The sequence below is a fragment of the Colobus angolensis genome, unplaced genomic scaffold (assembly GCF_000951035.1).
Source record: "Colobus angolensis palliatus isolate OR3802 unplaced genomic scaffold, Cang.pa_1.0 Scaffold30, whole genome shotgun sequence".
NCBI lineage: Eukaryota > Metazoa > Chordata > Mammalia > Primates > Cercopithecidae > Colobus > Colobus angolensis.
Genome location: NW_012116266.1, coordinates 2,946,532 through 2,959,791, shown reverse-complemented (window position 1 = coordinate 2,959,791; position 13,260 = coordinate 2,946,532). Strand labels below are relative to the sequence as shown.

At 44.4% G+C, this 13,260-nt stretch overlaps 1 protein-coding gene across 5 annotated transcripts in view; it reads left to right on the top strand.

Moving 5' to 3' along the window:
- The window catches only part of NRP2 (neuropilin 2), a 115,558-nt gene that overhangs the window by 84,089 nt on the left and 18,209 nt on the right, over positions 1-13,260 (top strand). For 2 of the 5 annotated variants that reach the window (XM_011949889.1, XM_011949888.1), the window contains exon 15: positions 234-254. In XM_011949889.1, the coding sequence (XP_011805279.1) occupies positions 234-254 (21 nt within the window). Of the gene's footprint in view, positions 1-233; positions 270-9,581; positions 13,069-13,260 lie in introns of those variants that run through there. The other 3 variants (XM_011949891.1, XM_011949890.1, XM_011949887.1) reach the window with 3 other exon arrangements.

The window sequence follows — 13,260 nt, the reverse complement described above, 5'->3', positions numbered from 1 at the left end:
GAAGGACTTTTTGTTCCAAAGCAACTTTGAGAATCCTACCCTGCCCCCACCCCATGGTGATGATGTGTTAGAGCCAGCCTAGAACATGTGGAAGATGTGGTTCACTCTCCACGGAGTGGTACAAAAAAACCTAGTGCAGTCATCTTTATCATAGTCATCCAATTATTCACCCTATGTTCACCCAATTATTTCTTCCCTTTAACTAAGTCCAATTTTTTGTTTGTTTTTTTCAGAACCCATCTCAGCTTTTGCAGGTGAGAACTTTAAAGGTAAAAAAAAAATTTATTTTTTTGCATGCTTTTTCCTTCCCCCATGTGGTGTGAATTTGGTGGGGGGAGTCAACCTCCAAATTTGTCAAATCTCGCAAGAGAAAAGAGACGCCACACCTTCCTGCCACTAGATGGCACTAGCAACACCTGTAGACGCGGGAAAGGGGATTGAGATCCTCACTGTCTCTTGTTTAATTAAAGTTTAGAAACCTATTAATAGAGACAAATCGGTTGCAGATAAACCTTTCAGCCTTGCATTGTCCAACGGGGAGCAATGAGGCTGAAAATGCAGGAGTAGTGAGAAAGCAGACACTGTGAGAAGACTGAACCAAAAAAAAAAAAAGTCAGTGTAAATTAAAAGTGAAATGAGGTGGCAATGATTTATCTTAGCCTGAAGATGGCTTCTTTCCAGTTCCAGGGTACCAAGGCAGCAGTCTCAGTTAACCCTCAGTGAGGTATGGTGGCAGGCCGCTTGTGAGGGAAGGAAGTTAGGAAAGAGACACAGAAGTGGTAGCCTCAGGAGGAAGAGTTGCCAGATTTAGGACCTGGTGTCCAGTCAAGGGAATAAGGAGGTGCATTCGATGGCTGGAGCTAGAGCACTTTAAATGCAGGACTGAAAATCAGAAAGGATGTGTTCTCCCCCAAGAAAGCAAAGAGAGAGCAGAGCAAAGCAAGAAGAATTGGGGATGCTTGCCTTATCCAGGTTAAAAAAAAAAAAGGCCTCCAGCCTTGGGTGATGGCAATGTCGTTTGTGCTGTTACAATGCAGCAGATTTCACATTTTTCCCTCTTTGCAGTCCTATTAGCTGACACTGCTGAAGTTCCCACACTGGTTTCTAATGCCAAACATTTAGGAGCCACTCTAAATGCATCACTGCAGTTGGCTTGAGTGTAAAAGCACACACAGAAACACCCTCACTGAATGATGGGGGTTCTTCATGACCTGTTTGATGCCAACAATTGTGAGGATTGCTGTGCCCTCTTTGTACTGGCTGGGCTTACCCCTACGAGTGGCAGCATTGCAGAGATAAGGGCAGCCATTTTTATATCTGACGTCTAGACTAGTTATCTTCACACTCATTAATCTGTCCAGCTATGGTCTAGAAAGAGATGAATTCCTGGCTTGCCACCTAGATGTGCTCCCTGACTCCAAATCATCTCACCCAATTTGCCACTCATCAGCTCTAAGACAGCCAGTGAGGAACAAAGCTGCAGACGACAGGGGAATGACAGACCGACATAGAATATATTTCCTTTCTTACCCTTCCTCGCGTCCCTGAACCCCATGCCCACTCCCTGTCCCACAGTTCTAAAAGTATTAAGAGTATTCATGTGCATACACTGGTGCTCTCTAGGGGTGAGGTTTATGTTAATGTAAATCCAAAGTACTGGAGGAAAGCTGAGAGTCAAACTGAACGACTTGGATTACAGTCGAATTCGAGTTCTAACCTTCAGGACCCAAGGTAATGCTTATGTTGGTGAAGTAAAACCTGTGGATGTTGTTTCGCCTGACTCTCTTTGGGTTGTGGAGACTCACAGCTCCCAGAAAGGCTGGGTAAAGACGTGCCAGTAGCTGCTGCAGACACTGTTTTGTGTGCGCACCGTGTCAGGCCATGACTGACAAGTACAGTGGCTAAGTGCTAAGTGCTTCACTTCCGTAAGAGAATAAGCAGACCAGGGCACGTGCACTCTCCTTGAAACTGTGCTTACCATGAGGCTTCACAGGCCAGTCATGCTCTCTTGTAAAAAATATATACATAAAATCTCATCTGAGCGGCAGGGCTCATTTAGCCAAAATAAACACAGGGCTTAGTAACTTGAAGGTAAGAATTTCCAGGGTGCTCCTAGTGGGCCGCTTTGAGGCTAAGCAAAGGCAGTGCACAAGTTGCATGGATTGAGCCATGGCTTTCATTCTGGAGGATGGCAAGCATCTTTGGGAAGAAGAAACCAAGGCTTAGGGAGCAGAAACTTGGCCAATGGACACAGTAAAGAACAGAATCTGAACTGGAAATGGAGAATTTCATTCACCTTGGCACGTTTTACACGGAGATCTGAATTAGTAACCAGATGAACCTAGTGCCATGGGTATCTCCTTTCTGGCTGAGCCCCGTTTGACAACAGCATGCAACTCTGTGCCAGCAAACTTTTCTGTTTGAGAGAGGAGGGGACTGTGTGTTCCATCTAACCTAGTGACTCATATACTATTCTTCTTATGGTCAGGACAGCAGGAGTCGTCTCTTGATCAGGGCGTAAAATCAGCCTTTTCACTCAAAAAATGGAAACAGAGAAATCAGGTTTGGGCAGGCAAGGTATGGAAAGTTCATGTTGAAACACTACCAACCATAGCATTTACATTATTAGTATGTTTTTCAAATTGGAGTGTTTTTCTTTTCCTTTATAAATTAATCATGCAACAGAAGTAATCACATTCTTTAGGAGCAATCAGTGTATAGGAAAATCTTTAGGGAAATACAGTAAAAGTGGCCTTTGGACCTGCAGTTATTAGATGGTCTTGATCTTTTATATTTTGAAGTATCTTTCATTTTCCGCCCCTTACTGATTTCTTGCCATGCAATATTTTTTTAAATTTAAATCATCCTGTGTTTTCTGCTGTGTGTGTGTATATACACACACACACACACACACACATTGTGTACCAGGATGTGAGTCAGTAATGAAGAAAAAGCTTGGAAGAAAAAGAGATCTGTGTTGAGAAGAGAGAAAGAGAAGAGAGAATGAATAAACTGTGTTGTCATGTGATTTTTTAAAAAGACCCTTTTTTGTGGTTGTTATGAGTCACATTTTAAACAATGTAGCCTGGGTGTGCATTCTTTTCTTTTCTTTTCTTTTTTAAAGCAGTGGCTATAAACATGGTGCCGTCATGTATCTTTTTCTAGGATTTGAGCTTCAATAAATGAAAAACCGTGTGTATAGAGGGGGAAAAAAGAACCGAAAAGTGATGTAATTAAGGTGATGGATAGTTCTTCTTACCCAATACTTTCTTTTTTCAATAAAAGAAAAAAGAATAATAAAGAAGCCAGTAAAAATATATAAAGCCCATAATCAGAGTTCTGGGGTTGTTGACCAGGTGGTTATTTTTAGCAGCTCACCTTGGAGGCAAGAGTTTTTGTTCGTGTTAGAGGCTGTGGGATCTGAGCAAAGCAGGGGCAGAGAGACGATCTGATGCCCTACCTGTGAGAGACTCATGGAAATCCCAGCTGGGTGCACCTGTGGAAGGTGGCTGCCAGAGGGAAGGATTCAGAATGACTGTCTTACGCTAGTGGATGCTAAAAAGGAACGCCAGTGTCTCCTGTTTCGGCTGGGAATGTCAGGTTTATGACTCAAACCATTCCTGAGGTCCAGGGCCCCATTTCTTGGATCTCCCTAGGTGCCTTTCTGCAGTCCTCCACAGTTCTCATCCAGACAAAACCAGGAGAAGGTGCACATCCACAGCTGTCTCTTGGGCATAGAGGGGAGCAGTAGTAAGAGAGGCCCATTTTGGAGTCATGCTGGCTGGCATTTGACTCTATTCCTCAGGCTTTAAGTTCTGTTTCTTTGGTGCCAACTGGCCGATCTCTGCATTTTGCACCGTCATCTCTCCTTTCCCATTCCCACCCTCACCCTCTATTACCTGCCTCCCAAGGCTTTGTCTGCCAGGGTAAGGTCCCCCATCCCAGGGCCTGGCCTCATACTCCCTTTCTCCCTGGACTCCCTTCCTCCCATGTGTCCTTCTCCTAGAAGCCCTTCTGAGATGCAGAGAGGGTTAAATGGTTTGCACATAACCGTCTGATGAAAAGCAGAGAAGCGTTCCTAACCCCTGCCAGGGTTCCAGATAGGCAGCTGTAGTGTGTGAATCCTCCTCCTTGCCCCCACCCCCTTATGCCTCCAGCTGCCAGATTAAGGCTAGGTGTTGCTGAACAAGAAAGCATGGAGATCAGATGTGTGAAGCGCGTAACCGCTTGGTGGTCATCCTTCCCCGGGGGACGCGGAGGTGTTCTTTGTGAGGTTCGCTGGAGCATGCTGCCTCTCCTGCTACAGAGGCCTGACACGTCCCCTCTCCATCAGTTTACCACTCATGTAAACAACTGTCAAGGCCAGCTTATCTAGGGGTGGAAGAAAATGTTTTTCACCAACTTTTCCCTCCAAGAACACAGGGACAAGACTCACTTTACAGAAAGTAGCGTTAAGTGCCACCAAAGAGTGTAAAGCGTCCAAGACTTCAGCCAGTCAGAGATCTGAATTCGGAAGCATTTTAAAATGCCTCTAGATGTGGGAGCAATCCACATGGTTTCTGCCAAGTTACTGAAAACATCCCGGCGCCTCCCGCCACACCATGCTTATAGGCAGATGGAAAGAGTCATTTCTCAGGGATGCCTTTGTTCTTGTGCGTCTTTTTTCCAAACACACCAGAGGGCGTGACCACATTCTTCTACTATCTTCTGTAAACTTATCTAGAGGAGCCAACCTTTTTCTGTTTGTTTAATCTCACAAATTAAATAAACCTTTTATCTGAAATGTTCCTTCACCAGCACTTCATTTTTAACCTGTACAGAAAGGACTGTGCAGACAGGCCAGTCCTGAAACAATTCTGACATGCAGTGAGCCTTTTTTGAAAGAGAGAGAGAGAGAAGGCTTACCCTTGGCGTCTTTCAAAACACTTCTTTTGGAAACCTGGGTGACTCCCCCAGGTCCAGATGACATTTCGTAAATGCAGCTATAGTATATGCTTTCTCATTTCAGTGATTCAGTGAGAAACTGACTTGACTGAGACACGCCAATCCTCAGACAGGTTCAGACAGAAATAGGAGGCAGAAAGGAAGAGGACTGTTTCCTCTTGCCTCCCTACTTGGTTAGAGCAAGGAATCTGCAAACTTGTTCTGTAAAAGGCCAGACAGTAAATATCTTGGGTTTTATAAGACATACAGTCTCCGTTGCAAGTACTCAGCTCTGCCATTGTGGCATAAAAGCATCCATAAGCAATATGTAAACAAATGAGGGTGTCTGTGTTCCAACAAAACTTGATTTACACAAACAGGCAGTGGGCTGGATTTGGCCCACAGGCCACAGTGAGCTGACCCCTGGGTTAGATCACAGGCTGGGGTTTTGTCCACCGGGTTCCAGCCATGACTCTGCCACTTGCTAGCAGTGTACAGGTCCTTAGAGGACCCTGGGCCATCTCTTGGGTTTCACTGAGTGCTGCTCTGCCCTTCTCCACAATTATCCTCCAAGTGAAACCAGGAGAAATCACTTGTCCTCTCAAGCTCTCAGGTCTCCCTTCGGAGGGTCATGAGGAATAAACAAAATGATTCATGTGAACCCATAGAAGGAAATGTCCACTCAGGGTAGCCGTTGTTACAGACATGTTTCCCAATTGCATATTAATTCAGTAACCCTATTTGCAGATAGGAATGACAGGGACACTACCTCATGTGTGATTGTTTTTCTTATTTTCTCCCATGCCTGGTTTCTCAAACTTTAGTGTTTTTCAAAATTCAAATTCTTTGTGTTTGCATTGCTTTTCTCTAGGGGACTCAGAACTTTTACAGATGGTAGCCTGTGCAACCTTGCAAATGCACTTGGAGTTGAGTTATTGACTATTTAAATATCTGTTTCTCATTAACTCACACAATGGGAAAACTGTGTAGAGAATTTAGGGCGGGAATTAATGAAAAATAGTTCAGGAATTGAAAGCATTTTCCAGTTGAAAAAAGACATTGAGTAAGCGGTGGAAATTAGATCAATCAAAGAGAAAATTCAGGTCAACAGATCAACCAACTCCAGGCAAGGCTGGATTCTCACCTCCACTTTCACCCACCTAGCCCAGGCTCCTTTTTTGTCAGGCAATGGCTCAATCACCCCAGATGGCTGAAGGGGCAAGTGAAGCTAAAATTGCACAACTCAACAATTCAGGCATCTGGTACAGGTGACAGCCGCCTAAAGTGGGTGCCTTTTTCTAATTTCCCAACGAGGTGCCATATGAGCTAGCAAAATCTATAGCACTTTCTGAAAATAACTATCCAGGGAAGTACCAGTAGGTCATCAACATTTTCCAGGGAGTCTGAACACTGGTCCACATATATTCCTCTATGCCATCCATCCATTTATCCATCCACCTATCCATTCATCCGTCCATCTGGCATTCATTGGATTGCTGCTGTTATCTGGGAAGGTGGTTTGGGTGTGAATTTAACCTCTATTGATTTATCATCTTCCTTTTCTCTGGTTGGCAAACCACAGCCTCATTAGCATACAGCCTCAGAGAGGCTAGAACAGAGCCAGATTCTAAACCAGCACACTCCACATGCCTTTGGAGTTGAGTCTCTTTAGCTGGTGAATGTTCTGAGAAACTTTTAAACCCAACTGCAAGTCAACCAAGAGTGGCTTGTAGGGGATCAGGAAGAGGTTGCTAGTCGTATACTCTCTTTTCTAACATTAACGTTATTTCTAACCTTTCAACATTAAAAGCATGAATTCACATAGTACTATTTTTCATTTCTCCAAACAAATGCCCAAAGAAAATGTTTAAGGAGCCAGTATAATGTCCCCCAAATAGATTTTGTCACTGAAGTTTTCTACATGTTGATAATTTCAGGGGAGAGAAGGATAGGTAGAGAAGGGGAAGAGGGTCTTACCTAAAGTAGAATTTGTCTTTCAAGTAGAGCAGGATTCTGAGAGACTATGTCTGTGTCTCTGATTCTAAATATGTAATCCATGTACTAGGATTTCACCTTGCTCCAGCAGGTGCCCTTGACTCTCTCCATTGTGCCCTAACACTGCCTCTTATCATAAGAAACACTGTAAGAGGAGCATGAAGACTTCCTCCTTCTCCAGCCTGAGCACTTTAAGCCGTGGGTGGTGTATTTTGTGTTGGAAACCAGCATTTTGGCTCAAGGAAAGCACACTTTTGAACAAAGATGATGTAGTGATGGAGGGAATGTGGGTAGTTGTGGCCATGTTCTGCTTGACAAAAATTTGTGCTCCAACCTTTGTGGTCTGGTCAGGTACTTCTTCGAGGGAAAGCTAATCCCTGGGGATTTATCACCTCCCTTTTCTTGATGGGTGAGCTGCAGCCTCATTAGAGGACGGCCCTCACTATGGAGCCACATGAAAATCAGAGACAAACCCCAGGATACCCTTTGGGGAGAGGAGGGATGTCTCTGAGGAACTCCGGGGGCATCCCTTAACACTTGAATGTTTCCTGTGCATTTTTGTGAGCTCATGTCGAAAATCCAGCAGCAAGATGGTTGCCAGGCAGCAGATCTTCTTAGTGACCTGAATAATGAGTTGACACCAGTTCACTGTGACTTGCAAGCTGGCCATTTCAAGGAGCCATTTCCAGCACCTTGCTTTCTCTTCCTCTCTGATTCTATGCATAATTTCCACCACGGCCACAAATATGAGAGAGAGAGGCCTTTCTCTGCTATGGTAATGAAACTGATAAAAGACAGAATTAGTTTGGGGACAAAGACAAAGAGGGTAGGCAATAAGGTGGGAGAAGATGAAAATGTAGAAAGGGACATTCAAGGGATCCTGGGATTCTGGGGTCATTTCTCCTCCAGGGGATGTGGATGTGGCTGTCAAAGTGCGTGCAGAGCAACACATCCTTGTCAAAGCTCTGCCAATGTTGTGGGACTTCTGGTCACCCAAGCGGTACCAATGAACCTGCACCCTAGCAGAAGGGGACTCCAACAGCAGGAGAAAGCAGTGATTAAGAGCTAGGAAGCTGAGCAGGCTTTGGAATATTTTCCAAGAAAAATGTTCTCATTTTTCTATCACTTCTGAGAAGACATTAGAAGGTCTGACCCACCTCTCACCTATTCCCCAAATCAAAGAGAAGAGTTCTGATGTTCAGGCTGCAGGAATTAGAGAACACCGACTCAGAAATAGGAGTCTTAACCTCAGTTCAGTGTTTGATTCACCAAGCATTTATTGAGTGCCTTCTTTGTATAAACCCTTAGGTATGGATGAGAGCAAATTCCTCCTGATGAGAGTGAGTTCCTCTGCTTAAGGAGCTCTGAATCTCAGGGTGGGTAGTGGAAGGAGGCATGAAAATATAAATGAGCCCCGTCTGCATCTTGAGCAGAGGGGGACCACCAATGCATGAAGGAGCCAGCAGCACTTCCCACCAATGGCTCCCCCTCCTGGGGCACCCCATGAGTAGAGAGGATGCATCTTTCTGGCTTAATGCAAGCAGCTAGGGAGGCATTTTTCATAGGAGAAGCATATATCATTTTTCAGAAGTAAAGATCATGTCTGGTTTTGGCAAGCTCAAAAACTCCTAGTCCCTTTCTGGGCCAGATTCTCATCTGATGTAAATCTTTGGGAGAATCACTGCTTTGCATCGAGTGGGACTCCAGCCAGTCTTTCCCCAGAGTTACCCTGGGCTTAAATCTACTACATCATCTCCATGGCAACCAGCGGCGGCCAGTGAACGTGGTTGCCTTCTAAATACTCTGCCAGCTTCTCTTCCCTGCTCTGTCTTTTCTGTCATTAAGAATGATCTCCCTCCCTCTGTCTCACTCACTCTCGCTCTCACATACCCTCTGTTATTTTGTGCCCACATTTTTTTGTTGCAACTTCCCTTCTAATCTGCTTTTAAAAATCCTCCATCCAATTAAAAAGATGAGGATGCATTAGTCATGACTTAACAGTGGTGATTGACCTGTTTAGGCAAGACCAGGCTAATTTCAATGGGCGCAGAAGCCTTGGCAAGCCAAAGTGGAATTTACCTTCAAGTCTAGCCAGCCTAATTAATACATTGTTGCTGAGAATGCTGGCCAGCCAGACCAAATATGGTGTTTCCACCACTCAGGAAATCTGCCTCACTGAATCTCGGAAGTCATGTCAGCATCATTTACTTGTATGTATTTGTGTTTGTGTATGTGTATGTGTGTGTGTGAGAGAGAGAGGGAGATGGAGGGAGAGAGAATTATAATGCTTCCATATATTATAAAGTAATTGTGGTTAAACAGAAAGAAAAGAGATGTGTAATCCTACCATTCTTGGTTTAATCCCGTATTTACTATTTAACTAGCTGTATAACCACTTAATTTAACCTCTCTCTGCCTCTGTTTCCTCATCTGTAAAACGGGTCTGACAGTAGCTACCTCCCAAGGGGGTAAGTAGGAAATAATGCAATCGTTGAGAAGTGCTTGGCAGGTGCTAAGGACTGAGTACCACCTTAGTCCCCCATCCCCTTCCCTGTACGTCCCAAAGCATGTGTGTGTTTCTTTCTTTCTTTTTTTTTTAATTAGTCTTTTGATTAGTCTGCATGCTCTCAGCCTAGCAACACTCTTCTGTGTCTCTCCACCAGGGGGCACCCTCCTGCCAGGGACCGAGCCCACAGTGGACACGGTGCCCGTGCAGCCCATCCCAGCCTACTGGTATTACGTAATGGCCGCCGGGGGCGCCGTGCTGGTGCTGGTCTCCGTCGCGCTGGCCCTGGTGCTCCACTACCACCGGTTCCGCTATGCGGCCAAGAAGACTGATCACTCCATCACCTACAAAACCTCCCACTACACCAACGGGGCCCCTCTGGCGGTGGAGCCCACCCTAACCATTAAGCTAGAGCAAGACCGTGGCTCGCACTGCTGAGGGCCGAAGCAAGAACAGCACCCAAAACAAACGAGAAAGACTGCAAACACGTTGCCTCGATTTTGCACTTTTTTCTCCTTGCCTAGTTTCTGTGCGAACTCTCAGACATCTCTCTCCCAGGTCCCCAACCCTGAGCACTCTTATCAATCCCAACCATCCTCCTTGGGTTCATTTTGGTTTTTGGTTTTTCTTTTTCCTTTTTGTTGATTCCAAACCAACAAACCCAACTCTAATGCTGCATCTTGGACTATCCGAAGAGATCCACCCCCAAGCACTCCACAACTCAAGGCTCAGCTGGTTTTGTTCCAGAGACTGGTTCGCTTGTTTTTTCCCCTTGCCTTATCCCATACCTCCTCTCAGTGGACAGTCTGCCAGGAGACGTGAGGGGAAGCCTGGATCTGTGTGTATGTACATAGTAGACATGTGCGTGTGTGAATAGCTGTCTGTGTGTAGGTGTGTGAGAGAGAGGCTGGTTCATTGTGTGTGTGTTTGTGGGGGGGCGGGGTGAGTGTTCAGAGAGGGCCCCTTTAACTCTTGTGTTACTTCTCCTGGGGTACATTTTACAGGAAAATAATATACTGTACAAGTTTTGTTTACTTGGAGAAGAGATTGAAGCTTTTTGTTGCCTTATCTAGCTCTGGCTGGGTTTCTGTTGGCTGCCATTATCATCTCCAGGTACCTAAAGAAACAGAGGCCACATGGGATGCAGTGTGGCCTCTCCCATCCCTATCCCCATCCCCAACCCACCTGACCCAAGAGAAGGTTCCCCTAGCACACTCAGACAAGACCCCCTTGTCTTCTGGTGTGTTTGAAATGTCAAGATAACAGCCACTGGGTGTGTGCGGAACCACCTCTCCAGCCCTGAAGCAAATCTGTCTCATGTTGCCTTATAAAAGAGAAGCTCATAATGAATGTTTAGCTTTTATCAGTTACGTCCAATCTTGGAATAAGTCATAGAGAATAACAAGTCTGGGACTGATGTAGGAAAAACAGTAGTCTATTTAAGTTGAGAGCAGGAGGAGGTGGATGAGAGAAGGGAGGAGAGGGAAGAACTGAAATGTCTCCTCACCCAGGGTGGTTATTGGGCCCAACCTATGATGGGGTTGAGTACGAAGGTTAAAAACCGTATACTTTGGTATTATATTGGTCGTTGTAATAGCAGTTGTAAAATATGGGGGAAAAGGGGATCATTTGCTTTCCTTTCATGGTGTTAATGTGTGCCTGAATCTATAGCCACTAAAATGTAAGGCTGTCCACCTGACTTATTTAAATATTATGAGAGAATAGAAAGTATTCAATTTTGAAGTGTACCAATGTGCTGCCCCTTAAAGCATTCATAGCATCTGGCAAATAGGCCCTTGTAGGCTGGCCTGGCATATCCAGATCTTGCTGCATCGTTACAGAGAAGGTCTAATGAAGATGTAACCATTGCTGCTCATGTGTCTTCTTGAAGCAACAAGGGGAACGGGATGTAAGAGAGAAGTTGCTAATGATATTGTACAAAGGACAGATTAAATAATGAAGTCAATTTCATTGATAGAAAATGCAAATTTTAAGAATCTCAGTGTACGAGGGCTCAGCCTTGGGAGCATTTATTTTTTACCTTCCTGCTAAAAATCCACTGGGGAGGTATAACATTCACGCCAAAGAAGTTTGCCTGGGCCAAAAGCCTCCGGGTTCCTTCTGAGAACAAAATACTAATGATTTTTTTTTTTTTTCTTTGGCTGCTTGGGAGAGACTTTCAACATTCTTTCACAATATCCAGATACGTCCCTTCAGCACACACACTCAACTTTCTCATCTGGTTCATTTCATCCTCCCGAAAGAATAGTGCTCTCCCACTCTTATTCTATTTCAAAGAGCTACTCTGTCTCAACCATAGCAGCCCTGCCAAGAAAAGACAAGATGAAAGGCTAGAGCATGTGCTACCTTGAGATTTCAAGAAGTGTCCTACCTCAGCTGAAGACGGAGAAAGAAACGGGGAGTGGGGAGGGGATCAGCCCAGGGTACCATGTGATGACTAATATGCCACTCATTAAGGGCTTTTATCTCGGCCGTCCACATCCAGTCATGCATTTGAGGCCAGGCATGCTTGTAAAATGATTGACATTCCTGTAGGCGCCCCATAGAGGTGTGGCGTCGAGAAATTTTATCTGGAAAATGCAGCCAGTGTAGTGACCGACTGAGTTACCATATACCCTGGTGATTCCCCTTCTGTAACAGAAGATGACAACAACTTTATGAACTTTCTGTATCTTTATCTGATGCCCCAAGTGGCATCTTTATGTATATGCCTTAGTTGAGAATATGAGACTGCTCTAATCTTTGTGAATCCCTTCACACTTCAGCTGAGGATGTCACCTTCTCTGTCTCTCCCCACCCCACAACCTCTGCCTTTGCTCTGTCTACCCCAGCAATTTTCATAGTGTTATCCAGGTACTATGCTAAAAGGTCAGCTCTTCTGTAAAATGCCATGCTTCGCAGCTTTAAAAAGCAAAATTCTGTATTTCATGGAGGGAGGGAAGGGTCACTCTCTTCTAAGAAAAATAGACTGGACAGGCGAATGCATGCATGCATGTGTTTCGAGTTGCTTCTCAGAAGACAAAGAGACGATAGCAACTATTAAAATACGAATGAATGAATGAATGAATGAATGAGTTGAAGGCCTAGCTCGGGCTGATAAAGCTTTTGCCTTAGTAGAGGTTTTATGTCAACACCTTCAGGAGGGAAGCCCTTATTTCTGGGTTGAACTCCCCTTCCTTGATATTATGCTAGCAATTGCCATCACTTAGTTCCTGGCGAAGGCAGAAAAAGGAAACAAAAAAATCAGCATTGTCATTGACAAAACTGGATGCTGAAGATAAAGTAAAATTGTCTTTTCCCTTGTCCCACATTTTTGGGATTAAAGCCAGAATTGAATAGGAAATACAGTAATATTTCTGAAGTTGATAGCCTATCTTTAAGAAGACCCTGCCTTTAAAATGAAACTAGCAGGCAAACACCTAAATAATCGAAAATTACCAAAGAACAACAATGAAACAAGAAAACCTAAAGATTTTTACTTCCTATTCTTATTCCTCTCCTTATTACTGTGACACCCCTTGCGTTGCGCAGTTGCCTGTGTGTCAAAATAACTTGTGGATGTTGGAAATTATTTGAAAATGTATTGTGTGGAATATAATAAAATGATGATATTTTTATACAAACATCTGAGGTTTTTTTTCCCTTTGCCTGTGAGAACAAAGTTGAAATGTAGGCTTTGAGCAAACCAATGCTTCCAAAGTTTACACATCACCTTCTGAGCTACAGGGCATTTCTGTGGGAGGTAGGTGGGTTTTCTCCTTGAGGCTGAATGCCAACTTTTCCTTCTTTTTATTTTTATTACTGCTTGTTAGGAT